The 20,995-nt window shown below is 37.4% G+C and overlaps 2 protein-coding genes across 7 annotated transcripts in view; one reads left to right on the top strand and one right to left on the bottom strand.

The window, feature by feature from the left end:
- Positions 1-5,712, top strand: part of gale (UDP-galactose-4-epimerase) — a 34,602-nt gene extending 28,890 nt beyond the window's left edge. The window contains exons 7-11 of the mRNA XM_069895715.1: positions 2,931-2,997; positions 4,209-4,294; positions 4,483-4,560; positions 4,677-4,791; positions 4,970-5,712. Coding sequence (XP_069751816.1) covers positions 2,931-2,997; positions 4,209-4,294; positions 4,483-4,560; positions 4,677-4,791; positions 4,970-5,055 — 432 coding nt within the window. The 3' untranslated portion in view covers positions 5,056-5,712. The remainder of the gene's footprint in view (positions 1-2,930; positions 2,998-4,208; positions 4,295-4,482; positions 4,561-4,676; positions 4,792-4,969) is intronic.
- lypla2 (lysophospholipase 2) overlaps positions 4,929-20,995 on the bottom strand; it is a 28,285-nt gene continuing 12,218 nt past the window's right edge. For 2 of the 6 annotated variants that reach the window (XM_069895717.1, XM_069895718.1), the window contains exons 3-10: positions 19,614-19,645; positions 16,240-16,305; positions 15,561-15,608; positions 12,815-12,885; positions 12,037-12,110; positions 11,845-11,946; positions 8,860-9,033; positions 4,929-7,935 (exon numbers count right to left, since the gene is read on the bottom strand). In XM_069895717.1, coding sequence (XP_069751818.1) covers positions 7,885-7,935; positions 8,860-9,033; positions 11,845-11,946; positions 12,037-12,110; positions 12,815-12,885; positions 15,561-15,608; positions 16,240-16,305; positions 19,614-19,645 — 618 coding nt within the window. In that variant the 3' untranslated portion in view covers positions 4,929-7,884. Of the gene's footprint in view, positions 7,936-8,859; positions 9,034-11,844; positions 11,947-12,036; positions 12,111-12,814; positions 12,886-15,560; positions 15,609-16,239; positions 16,306-19,600; positions 19,646-20,995 lie in introns of all 6 variants that reach the window. The other 4 variants (XM_069895720.1, XM_069895716.1, XM_069895719.1 and 1 more) reach the window with 4 other exon arrangements.

The raw sequence follows: 20,995 nt of genomic DNA on the forward strand, positions 1-20,995 counted from the left end.
CCATTTGTGGAAAATTTTTCCAGTGGACCATCTTAATGTGTATTTGATTTTCTCCAGTTTAATTAAGAAACTGATATCCTTAATCCATTGTGTAATAGAAGGACCCTGTCAGACTTCCTGTGTATCAAGAATAGATACTTGGCTAATAGGGACGTAAATGCATCTTACTTCAGGGAATTTAGGTAGTTGTCGGAGATTCCAAATATTGCGGTCAACGGGCAGGGTTGCAAATAGACTTAAATATTTCAGATAGTGTGCTGAAGACTCCACTCCAGAACCCTTGTATGTTAGATCACTGATAAAACACGTGACTTAGGAGGCAAAGAGAGCCATTGCACCTATTGCATTTGTCCTCTAATTCAGGATAAATGACTGACAGTCTGGAGTTTGGATAGTGAACCCTATGTAGCACCTTGAACGGAATGAGTCCCAAGCAGGCGGAGGAGGTGATAGAACAAATTCTCTCAATAGCCTCTTCCCACAGTTTCTCCTCAATTTCCATTTAACCAGTTCAGATGGGGAGAAAACTTTTGATCTTTTGGTAGGGCTTCCCATTCCTCTGATATTCTATTTGAGAAATCTGACAGGCCTTCCCCTCCCCCTACCAGGAGTGCTCAGATTCATTGGATTATACATTTAGATTTTGTGGGTTGTACTGCCCCCCCAACCCTGCAACATGCACATGCATAAACAAAACTGCATACATTCCCACATACTTACTATACTGTCCCTGTATTAAGACTAAGCCACGAGGTCAACACTCTACATCCACACCGTCCAAACATCCTTGCCCTTAAATGTCAAAGTTTCGGAAAGTGAGCTTGAGTAGAAAAGAAACATAACTGAACGTCTTGTGAATTTTGAATTAGATTTACAGGCACGTTGCAAGGTCTTCGGTCAGCTCTACATTATTCAACCCAATAAATTTGAGTATAAATTTAACAGTAGTAATGCCGTATTATTAAAGTCTTTGAACTCTGCCTTAACAAGTTTGGTAACTGCACATTAAAATAAGAATGCCCAACAAGTGGCAGCGCCCCATTGCATTCGCATTTTAATTAGTTTTTTTCAAAGTCTGGACATATACTCTCACTTCTTCAGCAGAGAGAAAATCCTTCGTATCGATGTGTCGTAAGTGAGATCCATAGTCAGACTGGGTTAACCCTTATCAGACCCCCTGCAGAGTACACAGTTTCTGTCTGATGTTGTTGAGCTCCACCTGGGCTCAGGCCACTTTTGCAGTAAGATCAGGGAAAACAGAAATAGTTATCCCCTTCAGTTTTATCTCACGGCGTTCTCTGACATGGCGAGACATCCATGTAATCACTGCAATAGTGAAGTCTGGCCACTATTGGCCTGTGGGCACTTTCCCAGCCCTGGTATTGCTGTAGGGTGTTGTGTGCTCTTTATCCAGCCTGAACGTCTCATTTAATAAAGCTCTTTCCAATGTTTTATATCAGCTCTGCCTTACATCTATAACTTTTTGATGAGAAATTAGAATAAAATTTAGCCAACTGAACTTTGGAAAAGTAGGCTTGATGTACGACTTTAAATTTAATAAAGGTGATTCTGTGTTTTTACCTGTGCTGTCAATTCCTTCGGGAACCCTCACTGATGTTATTTCTCCGGTACCTCACTTCCAATTCCTCACATCTGTTTTCCAGCTTTATCATATCGGAGGTGAGTTTTAATTCTCTTTTGGATTGAGCAGATGTCATCGGTACACTCTGACATTGAATGTTTGATCTCCCAACATATAATTAATTTCTTTCAGTCTGATGTCTGTGAATACTTTTTCAGCGATGAATTGTGTTTTTACAAACTGTAGCTCCATTTTAAGGGCAGCTAATTCTTCTCCAACGGATATTCTTATCTGCATTGTAATTGTCTCTATAATATCTACGAAATTCAATCAGCTACCTTTAGCTGTTCAAAGTCAATCAGCCGTTCTTCTTCGTCTGACAGTGAGCTGCTCAGGGAGAGAGGATCAGGCAAGGTTAAGGCTTTTAGTCTGCTGGGTAGGCCTCTGGGGCTGATGCATGCTTTTAGCTTTCTTGTTAGGCATTTCAACATTTCAAAATCCACTCCTGTAGTTCAAAACGTTGCCAATTATAATAAAATTTTAGGACATTGCCTGGATTGCAGTTAAATAAATAATACTTTATTAATACAATTTGAAGGAGCTCTGTAGTTTGTGACTTACACCTAGTCCAATCAACCTGCATGTGGCTCATATCCCTCTAAACCTATCTTATCTGTCCAAATGTTTTTGAAACATAATTAGTAGTGTCTGTCTTAACCACCTCCTCCAGCAGCTTTATTCCATACACCCTTTGTGTAAAGACAAAAGTTACGTGGTGAAGTTGAAATCTGTCAAGCCTCAAAATGGGCTGAATCCACAATGCAGATCAGGAATATCAACCCATGAAAGCATCATGACTTTTAAAATTTTCTTTGTTTAAAGTCCTGCACTACTACTTCTGCCAGGGAATGGACACGGGTTTCACAGCAATGCTCATCATTTTCTGATGAATATCCAGTTGAAACTCGTGGACACGTGAAAGACTGCAAATGTGGAGGAAAAACCCCATCTGCTGGATGAACTCAGTGAGTTGAGCATCATCAAGATGGGTATTAGCCTGAAACATTGGCCATTCTTATCTTCCACAAATGCTGTTTGACCTGCTGAGTTCCTCCGGTACATCAGTTGAAGCGGACCAGTGATGTCCGGCTAGGTTTTGTGCATTAAGTCAAATCAGATGCAATTTAGTCATACTTCATGACAATGTTAATTTTTAACTTTCAACACGTTTGATGTCTTGCAGATGTGATTCGATGCTAATCATTCAGCTCTGTCTTAGTGGGAAAAGCTTAAATTTCAGTAGCGACTTGTACCCAATTTATTTTTAAATTATTGACTTCCTTCTTAGGTTGCTATTGGACGCCGGCAGTGTCTGAATGTTTTTGGGAATGACTATGAAACATGTGATGGCACAGGTGAGATAACACTACCTTGTGGACGATTGCTCAGTTATTGGCTTGTCAGAAATTCATGGTGCAAGATATTGGGGCCATGTAATCACGGAGGTTTTTTTCTATGAAATGTGACAATTACCAAATCTGTATCGTTGGATATGTTGTATATAACATGAGCTGTTAAGACAGTTATGAGTTATGCATTTTATTGCATATTATTGCATATATGGGGATTTTGAATCTCATTTCAATTGTATTTTTTATTTACTATTAAGTATCCACTTATTTTTTTTGTTAATTTTCTCGAAATGGAAGTTCATTCCATCCAGTAGAAACGAATGTGGGCAAGAAAATGTCACTTAATTCAAAATATGGACAATTTCTTACTTTTTTTCAGTTGATGAAGTGGATAGCCTTTGGATGCAAGTACATTCTTTGCAGTGTTTTGGTTATAACCAAATAATTATTATTAGCTGGACTGACTAGAGCAATTCAAACAACTTGAATTGAATAAATCACTGTTTTGTTGACAATGAAATCTTCTCTGCATTTGTGGTAGTAAATCCCAGGTGAGATTTACATGTAGGGAAGGAGCATAATCACCATGGTACGTGTTTAATGCTGTTTTTTATTGTCTGGTAAATGAGGCATGTTGGCGATGTGACCCAGGAGATCTTGACCCAAAATATTTGGTGATCAGCATTTATGTATGTAGTGGTCATTGCTTGCATAGAAGTGATTTCTTTGGTAATATCAGAATGCTATACTTCATTAATGACAAAATCATGAATAAGTTAAAAGGCTTTTGTCTCCTAATTTTTAGTTGGAAAAGTAGCATACAAAAGTGACCAAAGCAATAGTTAAGCAATGATAAGAAAATGTGTTAGTTTTGAGTGAAAGCTACAGAGTTTCTGTGGTCAAATCCAGGAAGAAACTGGTGGAGAAACAGCTTAAATGTTCCTGAGGAAGAACTAGGGTCATGGATCCTGGGTTTTAGACTAAACTGGAAAACAGAATGAATAGTCTCTTCTTGTCATGGGAAAAACTATATTCCATTTTTCTCATTAATACTGTGTGCATGGCTGTTAAAGGTTTTCTGAACAGTACAACCACAGTGGTTGAAACAGTATTTTGTTCCTGGTGCAATTTTATATAGTTGGAAAAGAACAAACTGTTTTTGTATCTGACCCTGCATGATTTCTGACAAATGAGTGTTTTATCTTGCTGTTTAGGTGTCAGGGATTACATTCATGTTGTGGATCTTGCGAAGGGACATATTGCTGCATTGAAAAAGCTAAAAGAGAAATGCAACTGCAAGGTTTGTTATTGCAGGTGTACCATGAGCAGTTTAACTCTGTTTCTTTCTTAAGACTGTCAAACAATTTCTGCAGCAGGCCACTTACCTTCTTCATCTTTTCCCTTTCTTCTACTCTGCTTTAGACTTTTTTACTTTATAAGTGGACATCACTAATATCCATCACTAACTAATTTTCTAACTATTTTCAGGTTTACAATCTTGGTACTGGAACAGGGTACTCAGTCTTGCAGATGGTGAAAGCAATGGAAAAAGCTTCTGGAAGAGAGGTAAATATCACGTCAGTAGAGCTCTGTAGTGCCACCTCTTTGGCAAGGAGTTAAACAAGATTGATCAGCGCATGAATCACAGATAGGATGACATTTTGTTTGCCAATATTTTGCAGATTAAGTATCAGGTTGTTCCAAGGCGAGAAGGAGATATTGCTTCCTGTTTTGCCAATCCATCTCTTGCAGAGAAGGAGCTTGGATGGAAGGCAGAATTTGGAATTGATAAAATGTGTAAGTGTTCAGTACTGCATAATATTTTGGAAGTTTACTGTGATTTTTTTTTTGAAAAAGCATTTTAATTTGTTCATGGTTGATACTTGAACATTTTTTTAAATGTTGTAAATGCATTTAATGACCAAGTTATGCTGGACTGTAACTGATCTTGAAAACAATGTCCTTTTTATTTCAGGCCAAGACTTGTGGTATTGGCAATCCCAGAATCCTTATGGTTTCAGCAAGAATGAAGCATCTAATACAAAATCCAACAGTTTTTAAAGAAATAGAAATTTTAAACCTTCTAAGGAAGATCTTTTTGTAGTTGTAGTTCAGTGAAATACAGTTTCAAGGCTTTGATATCAGATTGTAAATTGTGTGGGGTAAAATGCAAAGAAGTAGAAGATGTACTCTGTTCCTTTTAAGAAAATGCCATGACAGGAAAAAAAAATCAGAGCACAGGATGTTCAATATAGAGAATTATTTGCTTATTGCTTGAAGAAGGGCTCAGGCCCGAAACGTTGGCAATATATCTTTTATCTCCTATGGATGCTGCAAGTCTGGCTGAGTTCCTCCAGCATTTCGGTGCGTTTTTACTACAATCACAGCATCTGCTGACTTTCGTGTTTCACAGAGAGAATTTAAAGTTTACCATAGTACCTCATGTTGATTAAAAAAACTATTCCAGACAATTAAAGTGCAATGGAATTAAGTATCTCATTTGTTTAATCAGGATTTGCTTTGTGCTTTTTTGTTTTTGACTGACATTTACGGCCTCGTGATCAAGTCTTTGGTCTTGTAACTTAAGTCATATTGAATTATATGGGAACAACTAAAGAATTTTATAGAGCACGTGGGATAGGTGCTTTTTCCGCTTTTGTACTTCTTAGCAATAATTTTATTTACAATAAACTAAATGTTGGTATGTATTGTGTAACTATTGGCTTTTTGACATTAAAAAAAAATGCATTGTTTAAGTTGAACAAACTTAAATTTTAGATAATTCCAAGAGTGTTATCTGAAACTCAAGATTGAAACAAGAAATTAATCCTTTAGGTGTTTTCTGATTGGGGTTATAAGTATTGAGCATCAATCAAACACCATCATTTATAGTTGTATTTTAAAATAGTTTCTGGCAATCAACCATGGAGAAAAGTAATATAGTAGGTCTCACCAAGGCCTTGTACAATTCATTGGAACCTCTATGCTCCTGTACTTGAATCCTCTTGCTATGAATGCCAACATACCATTTGCTTTCCTCACTGCCTGCTGTACCTGCATGCCCACTTTCAATGACTGGTGCATAGTGACACCCAGGTCTTGTGGCATTCTCTCCTTTTCCTAATCGGACACCATTTCAGTAATAATCTCTCCTGTTCTTGCCTCCAAAGTCGATAACCTCATATTTATCCACATTACATTGCATCTGCCATGCCTTGGCCTGCTCACCTAACTTGTCCAAGTTACCCTGCATCTTAGCATCCTCCACATAGCTAACCCTGCCACCCAGCTTCATGTCATCTGCAAACTTGGAGATGCTGCTTTCTATTCCCTCATCTATGTAATTGTTATATATTGTAAATAACTGAGGACTGAGCCTTGCAGTATCCCACTAGTCACTGCCTGCCATTCTGAAAAGAACCCATTTATTCCTACTCTTTGCTTCCCAATTCTCTATCCACCTCAATACCATACCTCCTATACCGTGTGCTTTAAGTTTGTACACTAATCTCCTGTGCAGGACCTTAGCAAAAGCCTTCTAAAAGTCCAGATTTTCCACATCAATTGGTTCTCCCTTATCCACTCAATGCTTTATGGAGACTGGGGCCAGAGAGCAGTGAATGTCTTCCCCTTGCTATTTTTAAAGGATTAATGTTCAGTTGCACGAAATGATGCTGTAAAATCTTTCAGAAATATTCATCAAGATAAGATTAGTAATTACCAGGGGGAAAATAAGTTAATTAAGGTGAAGTCCAATAGATTTTTGATAAGAGGAGCACAGTTGATGTGTATATGGATTTCTGGATAAGGTGAGATGTTGAAAGCAAAAAAAATGAAGTCAAGCAAAACAGTCTTAGTAAGATAAGTAGTGGGGTTGTTAGAGTTGTTTATTTAATTTTTATCATTTAGGATCATGGATGACAACTCCCTTTAATCACAGAGCTTGGGTTCCTGCTCTCACATTTTGTCATTTTCAATACTACTACTTTGGACCCTCCCCTCAGGTAACTCCATTTCCTCCTAGGGAATCTGCACAGTGATTCACATTAACATTTAATAAATGTTTACGATTTATTATTCTGTGTAGCAGCCATCAACCACAATAAACTGAGAAGGTGCTCTGATCTTATCAATTGTCCAATTAGATATGGTCTTTGGGGCCCAGCTCAAATTTTCCTTCCATTCTTAAAGCTGTGTTTTATCATTACTGTTTTTAAATCCTCTTACCAATTCTGTTCCATAATTGCACAGGAGCTGGCGACATGCTGCAAGGTCAATTCACATTAAATATTTTCTCCCAAAGAATGAAAACCTGGACACTTGGCTAATGCCTCATGCAGGAACAAAATTAATTTGTTAAAATTCAGCAGTTATCATCTAATGATTAGGGCAGCCATTTACTACGTGTATTACTGAATCTGTAACCAGCTGATTAACTAATCCTCACCACCTTATTGATGTCGTCAAGTCTGCACAAAACTCCAACTCGACAAAAGCAGAGAGCTTGCAACACTACCAATGAACAGGTTTTGATCCTTCAGCTCCATGTGTTGAGATAGGACAGAACTGAGGTTTGAATCTACTACAATATTGGGTAGCAAGGACTTCTGTTGCTGGGAAAAACTAAAATGAACAAGTTGTGCTAAGAATGATTAACCATCTGGGCTGGTAAGTGTTAAAATTGAAATAGGTACATCTTGTTCAATTGAGTGCCCTGTAGGGATTGGTCACTTGGTGGAGAACTTGGGAGTGTGCCAACATGGTCTGAAGATACACACCCGCAAAGTATTTTAGGAAAACTACTACAAATAGCCAAATGATTGGAGACTGCTTGCATAAGACTTGGTTTCAATATTTTGGTGAGACTTGAATGTTAGCAACTTGCTATCTTCAGACTGGTGGAAGCTGCTTTGCAATGAAGTCTTCCACTGCTGCCATTTCCTGTGCAATGAAATAAGAAAGTTACATCAATACTTTAATGCCATGTAAACCACTCATTTCCCTGTACTATACATTGTGGGTTTCAGTAGCAGGGCATTGGAAAAAGCCAACATCTGAGCAATAATTTGCAAATTCCAAAGCCATTCCACTCTCCAATGGGGAGAAAATCCACTAATCGCTCAATCTTTGGAAATTTCAGGGTCACATCCAAATTTCCCACGTGCAACATTTAATATGACCATCAAAAGTTGCATCTACTTTTCCAATTCAAATCTTCAAAACCTTGTTTTCACTACAAGAACATGAACATCAAAGAAAAATAACCAGTCAGAAAGAGCATTCAAATCTTTTTTTTTCTTTTTTTTTAACTGGACTTGTGCCCAGGTGATGCGAAAGTGTGCAATGGTGTTAACAGTGCTGTCCTCACCATTCGCTCATTGATCAGCCCCACAACCCCAAGATAAGGATAGCTCAGCACTCAAATCATAAGGGCTACATTATTCTTCCATCTTTTGACCTCTGCATCAATCACACCATTATCTAACTCAGTGCATTTCATTCACTTAAGTCAGGTCCATCCGGACATAGTGAGTGGTGAAAAGTTTTCTTTTTATTTTTTTTCCTCTCTCTTTCAATCTATTTATTTATTTATTTATTTTAGACGGTCCACTCTTTAAAGATGGTCACCATGCTGGTGAGCATCCAGTGGTGAAAAGTTTGACAGAAAAGTATCAGATAGCCATTTTGGAATCAATGAAATTTGATGCCTTCAATTCCTACAATTATGAAGCTGGTAGGCTACTTCAACAGAGGGTATTTATTGAAGGGGATTGTCTTTGCATATCCCCAGTATGATAAATTACATTACTACAAATAGTCTTGCATGGAATTATTTATTCAACATGATATTGCTAAAACACTCACCTCTTTACATGTGCAATGCTGCATTAAATAAGTTATGAACTGAATGTTTGTGGGGTTGATGATTGCCTTTAGTTTTTTGGAAGTCATAACGCCAAATCTTAATGTTATCACAGGATCCTTTTCACCATGACACTGCAGGATGCTGATATCCTTGTTGACATTGCTACCTGCTGCCTGGAAATAAAAAAGACATTGGTTTTGAATGAATAAATCAAATTATATTCAAGTACAGTGTATAGATTTATTGAAAGTCTTGAATTTCTGGGAAATGCAACCAAGAGGACACACAAAACTATAATTAACCAGGGAAAATAAATAAAGTGTGCTGCGTCTGTGTTATGATTATGGTAGGATGGGGAGTTTCGAGAACCTCAGCTGTTGGAAATATACTGTTCTTCAAACTAAAGTTAGACTTGAGTTGTTTGTAATTTTGGGACCATCGCTGAAAGAGGAGGAGCGAGGGACTCAGGACAGCTGTGAGTGTCGGGAACCAGCTGAAGGGATTGCAGTTTAAAAGGGAGCAGATGGCAAATTAAAGGGTTAAACAGAATGGTGATTGGTGGGAAGAGTAACAAAGGGGCAGCTCAAGCAGAGCGGCCAGAGTGTGAGAGGCTCAGTTTAGGAGTGGGACTTAGAGGCTGAGGAAGAGCTTGATTCCAGTGAGGTAAGGCCAGGTAAGATCTTTGTATTTAAATTAAGAAGAGTTAATGGAGACTGTTAGGGCAGTAGATTGCAGGATGTGGGAAATCTGGGACAGCACAATTGTCCCTGATGACTATACTTGCAAGAGGTGCATCCAGCTGCAGCTTCTGGGAAATTGAGTTAGGGAGTTGGAACAACTCTAGATCATTCGGGAGGTAGAGACAGTGAAAGATAGGAGCTTCAGGGAGACAGTCACACCAAAATGTCAAGAGGAAGGTAACTGGGTGACTGTTAGGAGAGGGAAGGGGAATAAACAGAGAGTACAGATCACCCTGTGGCCGTTCCACTCAAGAATTAGTATACAGTTTTGGATTCTGTTGGGCAGACGATCTACCAGGGACAAGTTGTGGTGGTCATGACCTCAAAGATCATAGCTACTGCTCTAGCTATCTCTTGCATCACTTCCCACAGCCACCTGGGGAATATCGCAGGGGAGGTTCCAGAGGATTGGAGAATGGGAAATGAAGTCCCCTTGTTTACAAAAGGTATTAGGGAGAATCCTGGGAATTATAGACTGGTGAGTTTTACGTCAGTGGTGTGCAAACTAATGGAGAGGTTTCTTAAGGATAGGATCTACAAGTATTTGGATAGTACAGTTTATTCAAGATTAGTCAGCATGTCTTTGTAAAGGGAAGGTTGTGTCTCACAAGTCTAATTGAGTTTTTGAGTAGGTAACAAAGGAAATTGTAGAGGGTCAGGTGGTAGATGTGGTCACATAGATTTCAGTAAGGCATTTGACAAGGTTCCCATTAGAGACTCATTCAGAAAGTCTTGAGGCTTGGAATCCATGGAACCTTGTGTGGATAAAAAAATTGGCTTGCAGGTAGAAAGCAGAGAGTAGCTGTGGAAGGAAAGTATTTTTCCTGGAGATCTGTGATTAGTGGAGTATCTCAAGGATCTGGGATCCCTGCTCTTGTGATTTTTATAAATAACCTGGATGAAGAGACAGAAGGATGGGTCAGTAAGTTTGCAGATGATATGAAGGTTGAAAGAGTTGTGGTTGGGGCTGAAGGTTGTCTAAGATTACAAAAGGATATAGACAAGATGCAGAGTTTGGCAGAAATGTGGCAGATGAAGTTAAATCTGGATAAGTGTGAAGTGATATATTTTGAAAGGACAAACCAGGAGGCTGAATACAAGGTTAATGGTTGGTTACTTAAGAGTGTGGATGAACAGAGGGACCTTGGGGTTCAAATCCATACATCCCTCAAGGTTGTTGCACAGGTTGATAGGGTAGTTAAGAAGACCTATGGGATGCTAGGTTTCATTAATAGGTTTGAGGTCGTGTTGCAACCCTACAAATCTCTGGTCGGAGGATTCTCACTACAAGATCTTGCCACCAATGCAAAGTCAATTATCAGGTCTATTGTTTCACAAATATGTCAGCAATTGAGAATAATAATGAAAATATTACTTCACTAATCTCACCAGTATATTCTGCTATATTCAAAGTTAAAGATCCATAAGTAAAACACAAAAATCTGTAGACTCCATGATTGAAGTAAAAACACAAAGCTGGAGAAACTTAGCAGGTCAAACAGAGTACTTTATATAGCAAAGATAACGAAAGATAACCAATGTTTTGTGCTTGAGCCCTTCATCAAGGGTATGACAAAATATAGGCTGGTGTCCGAATAAAATGGTGGGGGGAGGAGCACAGTCCCACAGGCAGAAGGTAAAAGGTGGATAAGGGAGCGAGGGCACACTAGCAAACAGTGGGAGGAGGCATGGTTCTGTGAGTGGAAGGGAAAGGGGTTGAGAGATGGAGGAAAGAAGACAAAGGGAATGGGAAGGAAGGGAGAATGGAGAGTAGGCTATCAGAAACCAGAAAAGTCGATGTTAATGAAGAGTGCCCCCAGTTGGAAAATCAAGTGTTGTTCCTCCAATTTACAGGTGGTCTTGGAGGGATAATACAGGAGGCCATGGACAAGCACGTGAGCACAGATTGGAGTGCAGAATTGAAGTGGTTGGCCACTCAATTGTTGGCATTTTGTTAAAAGAATGAGTTTCTGGTATATTGCCAAAGTCTCTACTTTTCCTGCAGGAGGAATCTCAGTGCAAGTCCTTGCTGCCAAATGCAAGGCCAGGTCTATTCTTTCACATTTCCAACGTATCAATAATTGACCATAATAATAAAAATATCAGTTTAGTAAGCTCACCAGTATTTTCTACTATAATAAAAGTTGTAATCCATAAAGTACATTAAGAGCATTATTCTGTTTCCCCCAGGCAAACCTTACTGCTGCTCCATGCCAAAATACAATATGTGAAACTTTGAGGTACCTGAGGAAATGATTTGTGAAGAGGAAGCCAGCAACTCAGGGCTATGACACCACCCAATTTGTGACGGCATGTTAAAGCAGTGTAGAGAGATAGTGCACCACCCTGTGATACAATGGGAACATTCTTGTTATTTTTCTTGATAATTATTTAAAAGAGATCCAGAATTATTAAAAATTAAACCTGAAGATTTACTTGTGAAAATCCTCCTAGAATAATCCGATGAGAAGGAATTCCATTTTTGATCTCATATTCAATAATTGCTTTAACTTTGTGGGGGGGGGGGGGAAAGCAGACAATTATTTATTTGAAGTAAACAAATCACATTTCCTTTTAATATCATCATTCATTTCATACAGGTAGTACATAATTGCTCAATTCTCTGCCATGTTTGTATAATTTAGAATTCCTGACATTCCCATTCTTGTGAATATTTATAACCGCCGTTTTAGATCCAAGCCCCCGACTGGTTCACTTTCCCGATCCTTCCCCTTATTTTGGTTAATGGGCGTGCTAGCTTTCTTGATATTTGACCCATCCTCCAACCAAATTCATTAACGATCTTTCACCTTCCTGCAACAGTTTTGACTTAATCACCTCTTGACAGCCCACGAGGTCCTGCCTTCTTCAGTTTTGCTATTTCATGACATCACAATTTTAAAACCTATTATTCCATTATTAATAAAGAGTAACTCCCTCTATTCTCATTGACTTTCATGCTCAGCATGGGTAATGGATGCGATCCCATCCAGTCTCCTTTGGGAAACACAGTCTCAGAACCTATGTTTTGAGATTTCGCTTGTAAACCCTCTTCTGCTCAGACTCTTTAATACAGTGCTTCATTTTCTGTTTGATTGGATTTTTCTTTGCAGAATCATGGGAATTTTTTGTTTAAAAATGTACTGTTGCATATTTAAATTGAGGCCTTCTAGCTCTATTAAAACATGATATGAAAGAAACAAAGGAGACTTACTGCAGTCAGCAGCTTTTTTTATTCCAGTTTCATCCTCTACAACATCCAGACTTAATCCTGTTAAGTCAAACCTTTGATACAAAAAAAAAGACAATAGGATCTGTTATACAGTCATTGTACAGTTAGGCAAAATAAATTAATCGTTTACTTCAATCTTCTAATGCAAGTAAGATATTGAACTTAGTAAGGATAAATATTAATTGCATTAATGCTGGTCTATGATCACAATTTTGAGTGAAATACATGAGATAATTCTGACGTAAAACTTATTTTTCCATCACCTCCACTGCACGTATATTGTGGTGGCTGTCCCATTTTGTTCTTTCTACGTGTTCTGCATTTGCAGAAATAATTTATACTTCTTGTAAAACTTTTAATTATCCATGAGTGCCCTCAGGATGTTTTGCTCCTACTACTGAACCAACACAGACGCAGGCTATTTTAAGTTGGCAAAAAATAATAAGCCAACTAGTTACTACACCTTTATGTAGAAGTGAATCTATGCTACGTGAAAACAAAAAGTTACAATTAGCTCTCCGTGCATAGCTGAAGTAACGCAAAAAAATGTACTGTGTAACTGATAAACCAGAGAACTGCATCTTCCTCAATATTTAAAAGTTGATAGTTGCATCAAAATGTTAATAACGTTGAACACAGACAGCAGTATATTTGAAAGGAAGAAATGCTATGATTAAGGTTAAAATGCATTTAGCAAGTGGAAAAATCTAATCTAATTATTAGAAGACAAAGCATAAATAACTTTTAGTCCTAATACTGGAACTGTTCACCCCACTGAGACAAAAAAAAACTAAATGCCAAATTGAAATAACATGACACAGAAGACTGAAAAAGGTAAGAGTCTACTGAAAGTTATTGGGAAAGAAAAAAAGCCTCAAATCTAAAGCAGAGCTAACTATTGCTGTCTTGTCACAAATAATAGTATGAATAGAAAGAATCAACAAAAACATTGCAATATTTGAAGATGGGAAGTGAAAGGAAAACATTCAATGAGCATTTTATGCCCTCTGAAGTAAGGAAATGGTACACATCATGACTCTCAGCTTTGCAATGTTATTTATAGAAGAGGATGTCAGACATCCCCCAAAAAAACTCCTGTATTACTGAAACAGAGACTAAAAGTTATCAAAATTAAAATAAAGTAACAATAAAAATGTAAAAAAAATAATGCCATTAGGGTCTTACAACTCCCCAAGATCAGATGATTTCCTTCCCAACATGTGAAGGAAGTTGGCACAGACATTACTGATGCCCTAACAATGATCATCCAAAATTTTCTCAACTCAGCAATAGTATATCTGGTTTGGTAAAATTATATACTTGTATTTGTCTCCATTAAAGACAAGAGGGAAAGATAAGGGAATTATAGTGCACCTTGCCTGGTTGGAAATTACTAGAGATTCTTGAAAAGAAGTAGAATTATGACTGGGTACTCTGTGGTTTCGTGTTCAGCAACATCATATTTGTGAACTTAGATGAAGAGACAGAACACCACATATCTGGAGGACATCTGCAGTAAGATAATGTACTTCAATATAGGAAAATGTAAAGTCACCTTCAGTGTTCTGGACCCATAAAGCATGAAAAGATATATTAGATGGTCACAATGAATGTCCACTGAGGCATGGGAAAAATAAATAAGTCATAGAATTTACATGGACAAGGACAAAAGCACTCATAAGGATTTCCAGTCAACTGGAGGAAGTGAAATATTAGTTTTGTTCGAACTACCTAAAGGCCTGGAAAGGATACACATGTGTGAATCTGCACCTTGGCAATGTATTAATGTCAGAAGCAACGATACATTAATTTACCAAAATATGACCTGGACTTGAGATGGAGATTTGAATAATGAGAAATTACACAAATGAAGGTAATACAGTAAAACTCCTGTTATCCAGAATTCAAGTAACCAGCAGCCTCAAGCAATCGGAGAGGAAAATAAAATCGAGTAAAATGAATAGTTAAATAAAATGTGGGTTCAAAATTGGCATGCCTCGCTGTTAGTTTGCCAATCCATGCAACACACAATCTTAAGCAACTATAAAATTCACATATCTGGCATCTACCAATCCCCATTGGTGCCAGGTACCTGGGGTTTTTATTCACTAGAATTTGGAAGATCAGGTACTTACTCGAAATTTAACAATTTTGAATCTTTGATTTATATAACCATATAACAATTACAGTACGGAAACAGCCTGCACCAATTTAAGAGAACTCCACTAGTCCCACCTACCTGCTCCCTGCCCATAACCCTCCAATCCCCTCAAATCCATGCACTCATCCAGCCTTCTCTTAAATGACCAAATTGAACCTGTTGCAACCACCTCTTCTGGAAGGGTCATTCCACTCAGCCACCCCTCTCTGAGTGAAGAAGCTTCCTCTTATGTTATTCCTAAAGTTTTGCCCCCCCTATGGGCATAACCTATGCATTAGAGGTAGAGTTTCAATGGCCAAACTATAAAATATTTCTACTTGAAAAGTGCAATATTTTAGAATTCCTTTACAAATGCCCATTAAAATGTTAAAATTAGAAGAGGCAAGGTTGGGTACGAGATTAGCCATTGAACAGACTCAATATTAAAAGTTTGGACTTGTTATTTACATTATGCAACACGAGAGGTAGGGAAGAACTGATATGAATGGGTAGGGACTAGGGAGACGGAAATAAGATGCCATTCATTAGTTAAAAGGAGAACATTTACATCTAATAAGAAAAACTTACCATGATGGTACTGATACAAAATTTTTCAATTGCACAGGCATCTTTGGCCTGAATGAAAGAGAGAGAATTAAATTCCATGACTTAATTTTAATAAATATTTCAATGTAATTTAGTTAAATGTATAATTTCATCCCAAAAATAAAGTTCTTCCTTCATATCCATATTTTGTTTCAAGATAAACATTTCAAATATAGAATTCTGGCTTTGACATTAAGGAGCAAATTTAAAAATTTGAATTATCCGTAGAATTAATGATCATTAAGCTTTGCCTTTCAGATATCAAAGCTACCAGCACGAGTCAACATGAAGCACAGAAGGCGAAAAAGGGTGGCACGGTTGGTGTAACAATTAACGCAATGTATTTACAGCACCAGCGATCAGGGCTGGACCGGGGTTCGAATCCCATGTAGTTTGTAAGGAGTTTGTACATTCTCCCATGTCTGCGTGGGTTTTCTCCAGGGGCTCCGGTTTTCTCCTACCTTTCAAAAAGGTACCGGGGGTGGGTGAAGATTAATTGGGCGACACGGACTCATTGGCCAAAATGGCCTGTTACCGTGCTGTATGTCTAAATAAATAAATAAATAGACAGACAGATAATTAAATCTGTTAACGATTTAAAAAAAAATCTTCAGTGTTAATTTGAAATACGTAGAAACATTCATCACCATGCTAAACTTACGCATGAGGGCAGATATATTTCACGTAAGGAAGTCGGATGGAAGAGAATGATTCAGCCCACACATGTCTGAGAACAAATTTCAAACTGATTAGCTCCACAATAGCACAGTCACATAACATCACAGTTTAAATTTAGTTATGTGCAACAAGGTGGTCTAGCTAAAAGGTCCTTTACTCCTTGGTGATAGCAATATCAGTCACCTTGATAGAAAATGCCAATAACACTTCCAAGTTCTGTACCTCCATCAATAGCAAAGATGCATTTTCTGTCTACTTTGGAATACAAGTCAAGTCTTGAAACCCTCAAAAATCATTCAAAAATTGGGAGGTGGAGTGTCGACTTATAGGCCAGATATACTTTTGAGACAAAATGCTACTTGAAAAAAAATGTTTGACGCTGATTCGGTGTATAACTTGACCCTTGAAAAACAAAAAAAAACTACAACATATTTTCATGTTACCAGAATATTAGAATGAAATGTTTATTGAAAAACTGAGATTTTGAATCTTTCAAAAATCACTATCATTGTCTGAGGTAAAGATCGTGCCAAGCTCATCATACTCTCACAGGTGAAACAGTCATCATATAGGTTCCAGTCTGTATCTGATGAGGCGTCTTCAGCTTCATCATCAGTGTCCCACAATAAATAATCTTCTGTACCATCCACTGCACTTTTTAAACGATTTTATCGCAGTCTCTCACTTTATCCCATCTTTGAGCACAAACTCCCACAGTACAAGTGATGCACCACTCATTGCCCCACCCTTTGCGAATGATTTTTCTGCACTCGTCATCCATGTAGTCTTCACGCACACTGACTTTAAATGACTTGTTCAAGCAGACGTCTAGAGGTTGCAATAGAGACATCAAACCACCTGGGATATCTGCAAGTATTACTTGGTGCTAATCTACTTTTAGTGTTCTCATTTACGTGGTTATGAAACATATCACAGATGAACTCCATTCTTTGCGTAAACCACCTGGCCGCCTGTTCCACACATTGTCTATCCATAGTTTTACACCATTTTCATCCATTCATCCCTTTTTATGAAAACGTACAAAAATACTTGCTAGGAATTTTCTTTTAGGCTTAAGTTTGCGCTTGAAGATTACCATGGGTCCTAACTTCGTCCCGTCAGCCATGCACGATAACACCACCATAAACCTGGTCTTTTCATGGCCTGTACTTCTGGTTTGCACAGTTTTCACACCTTTATATTCCACTGTTCTATTGCCGATCATGTCAAAATTCATGGGCTTTTCTTTGCATATTTCCAATATTTCCCATGAAAACTGGTGTGTCTGCTGGTTACATATAATAAACTGGTGAAAACATAACTTTATGATCAAGATCTTTTAGTAGTTTCTGAGCAATTTTTGTCTTTTGTTGCAGTAGCAGATATTTCCTGTTCATTAAATAGTTGCACCAACCTACTGTAGCTTCAAAATCTTTACTGCGTTCTGGGTGCAACTTCAGTGCAAATCCTCTTACTTTATTTTGCATGACTATTGCAGCATTGTACTCATGCTGCAATGTGATTTTCCAACTCTGGCCAAGGAGTGATTCCTCTTCTCATCGAACATTGCCTTTTTGGTATTTTTCGTAAAGTCTCTTCTTTCTTTCTCCAGTCTCTTACCAAATCAAATAGTTGCTGGATTTCTTAGTCATTTCTATTACTTTTAACTTCACACTTTTGTTGTTTTGCTGGAGCCTCCATGATAACAACCACCCTCAGCCAATGCCCAACGGTTCAGTCATCGTGATTTTGGGGGTTGACTTATTAGCCCAATATATGATAAAAAAAACCCCATTAAAATAAGGCTGAAAATGGATACCCGACTTATCTGCCAGTCGACCTATATGCCGAAATGTACAGAATTTTAGTTGATGACAAGAATTAGAAGTTTTGAGAAATTATATCTGCAGTTCCAGGTTCTGCGCAAAATTGGTGGAATTGGGTCAAACCACAGTAAAACTCCATTAAATTGGCACGCTTGGGTCTTCGGTGGATTTTATGATTATCAGATAGTATTTATACTACTGTTAATAGTTAATGCACTTTTTATAAAAAGTGAAGTGATAAAAAAGTAAAATTTCAGTAAACTTCAAGGGAGCATTGGAAGTTGAGTCCCAGTGGATAGAAATTGAAAATATCACTTGGTGATCCATATGCCAAACCATTAGGATTTCTAAAGGGTCAGATAGTAAAATAATAAATTACCGTTTTTTTACATCATATACAATCAGAGGAGAACAAATAACTGAACCTGTATTGATCACTTACTGCAACGATTTGTTGTTTTCCAGTTTGAATAATGATTTTATCTTATTGACAGCAGTCACTAATCAGGTCAATGCTACGACCAAGAAAAAACACCAATGACCACTTCCTCAGAAGCACAAGGAAATTTGGCCTGTTCCTGAGACCTCTTACCAATTAAAAATATATATACAAATACAGATGCACCGTAGAAAGTATTCTATCTGAATTTATCACAGCTTTGTACGTGAACCAAGACCAAAAGAAACTGCGGAGAGTTGTTCACACTGCTCAGGACATCATGGAAATCAATCTCCTTTTCATTGACTGTCTACACCTTCTGCTCTGGTCACATTTTGTCCTTCACACTTCCATTGGGCATAAGATATACGAGTTTCAAAAAACTAAGGACTTGTTCAAGATTCAAGGACAGATTCTTTCCTGAGGTTAACAGATTCTTATATGGATCCCTTATTGATCAAGGGCAATGGCTGTCCAATGTTTTAATCGACCTTCCTCTTATACCCTGCACCTTGCCTTTATACTGCTATTATTTGCCTTATTGTAAACTGCACCCTGTACTGTACTGAAGCATGGACTGACTTGCCTGGATAGCACACAAAGCAGAGATTTTCACTGGATCTTGGCACAAGTGGCAAACAATTCAATTCATCCCTGGCCGTTAAAAAATCATTTGTGAAATATTCCATCAAGAATAAAATTTCTGAGTATTAAGTAATGAATCTGAACCTCAAGGCACACATGGTCCAATGAGCTGTAGCATAATGTTGCTGAGCCAAAAAAAAATCAAATTCTAAATGACAAATACAATACGTTTCTTTGTATTGGTTTTGCAATGAAGAAAATCACTATCATTCTACTTCAAGGGCACATTCTACTCATGATAATATTTAACAATCTTTCAAATGGAAGGGATTTTTGTGGAAAACAGTCTGCATCAGGAGAAATAAAGATAAATAACACTTCAAAACTGTATTGTATTGAATGCTCAATAAACTTCAAAATGCAAGGAGTAACTGCATTTCCTCATAATATTCACAATATTTAATGTTTTCTGTTACTGCAATTAGATTTTTCACCTGACAAGCTTACCCACTATCTCCAAGTCCATGCAGGAATATCACCTGTGAAACACAATATGAACAGTCAATAATATAAAGTATTAATTAACAGCAATGTAAAATCATTAAAAATGATTTGATCTAATAAAATAATTTCAAACACCAAATGACTATGGTTGTCTCATTTTGTGAGGCAGTATTTCAAATTAACTAAAGAGGATGGTAATAACCGTCACTCCCACTGGTGAGGTATCATTTGCGATCAACCAGACATACTTTGCAAAAATGTAGATTTGGATATCAAACTACAAACAGTCATCTTTAAGAACAAAAAAAAATTAGATAAAATTTTAAGCAACAATTAAAGTATTAGCAAGTTTTTGCTCTACTTCTAATTTGGAAGATGGAAGAAAGAAGAAACAAGACAAGATGGCAATCAGCTATGTGACATCAGAAGGGTGATGTTTTAATAAATTCCCTCCAGCTATTCCTGACTTGTGAATGTAAGCAGCATACAATCTGGAGGAACCCAATGGATCGAGCAGCATCAGTGGAAGATCACAGTTTGGGCTGGAGTCCTTCATCATGATCTGGTGAGTTTCTCCAGCAGATTAAGTTTTACTCCAGATTCCAGCATCTGCAATCTCTCGTTTGTCCCCTTGCGAATACTGTAGAAGTGCAAAAATCTGGATGCCGGAAATCTGGGCCACCTGAGAATCCAGAGTTTTTGAAAACTCAAAACTTTTTAAATTTAGCAGGCTTTTGTGTGCATGCTTAAGTGTCACCGAAACGAGCATTCAATCAGTGGCAACGCTATAATATTGTGTCTTACTCTTTCCATTTACCATATACAACATACGTATTTACAAACCAATAAAAATGGATCCTCAAGTAGATAAACTTCGTGGTGTGAAGAGAAATAACACATTGAAATTGAGTTGCCAAACGTAAAATAGAACGTTTATCACTGAAATATTCTAATGCAGTAACATCTTGTAGCAATAGTGTTCCAATGGAAACATACAACATCAGAAAGTCTATAATTTAAAATATAAAAAAGGCATAGAATAAAATTCTAGAATTTACTGCCTCATCTGAGTTTACAATAAAATTGCTGAAAGAAAAAATTTACATCAGACAAAAGTAATCTCAAGCTGTAAGTGTTCCAGTCACAAACGCTGGAGCAGGCACTACAGAGGTTGCAGAAAAGAAGGAACAAATATTTATTTGGGTTTTTTTTTTACTTTGAGTTTTATGTGAGAGAGTTTTGTTAATAAACTAAAAATAAATAATTGATTTGTATGAAATGACTTCTGCTTTCATTTGTAAACTGTATTTATTGTTTACAATGTTCATTGTTAAACAATTTCAAGCATTACCTGCTTTTTTTCTAAGTGAAAAATATTTGCTTAC

This window comes from Narcine bancroftii, chromosome 8 (assembly GCF_036971445.1).
Source record: "Narcine bancroftii isolate sNarBan1 chromosome 8, sNarBan1.hap1, whole genome shotgun sequence".
Taxonomy (NCBI): Eukaryota; Metazoa; Chordata; class Chondrichthyes; order Torpediniformes; family Narcinidae; genus Narcine; species Narcine bancroftii.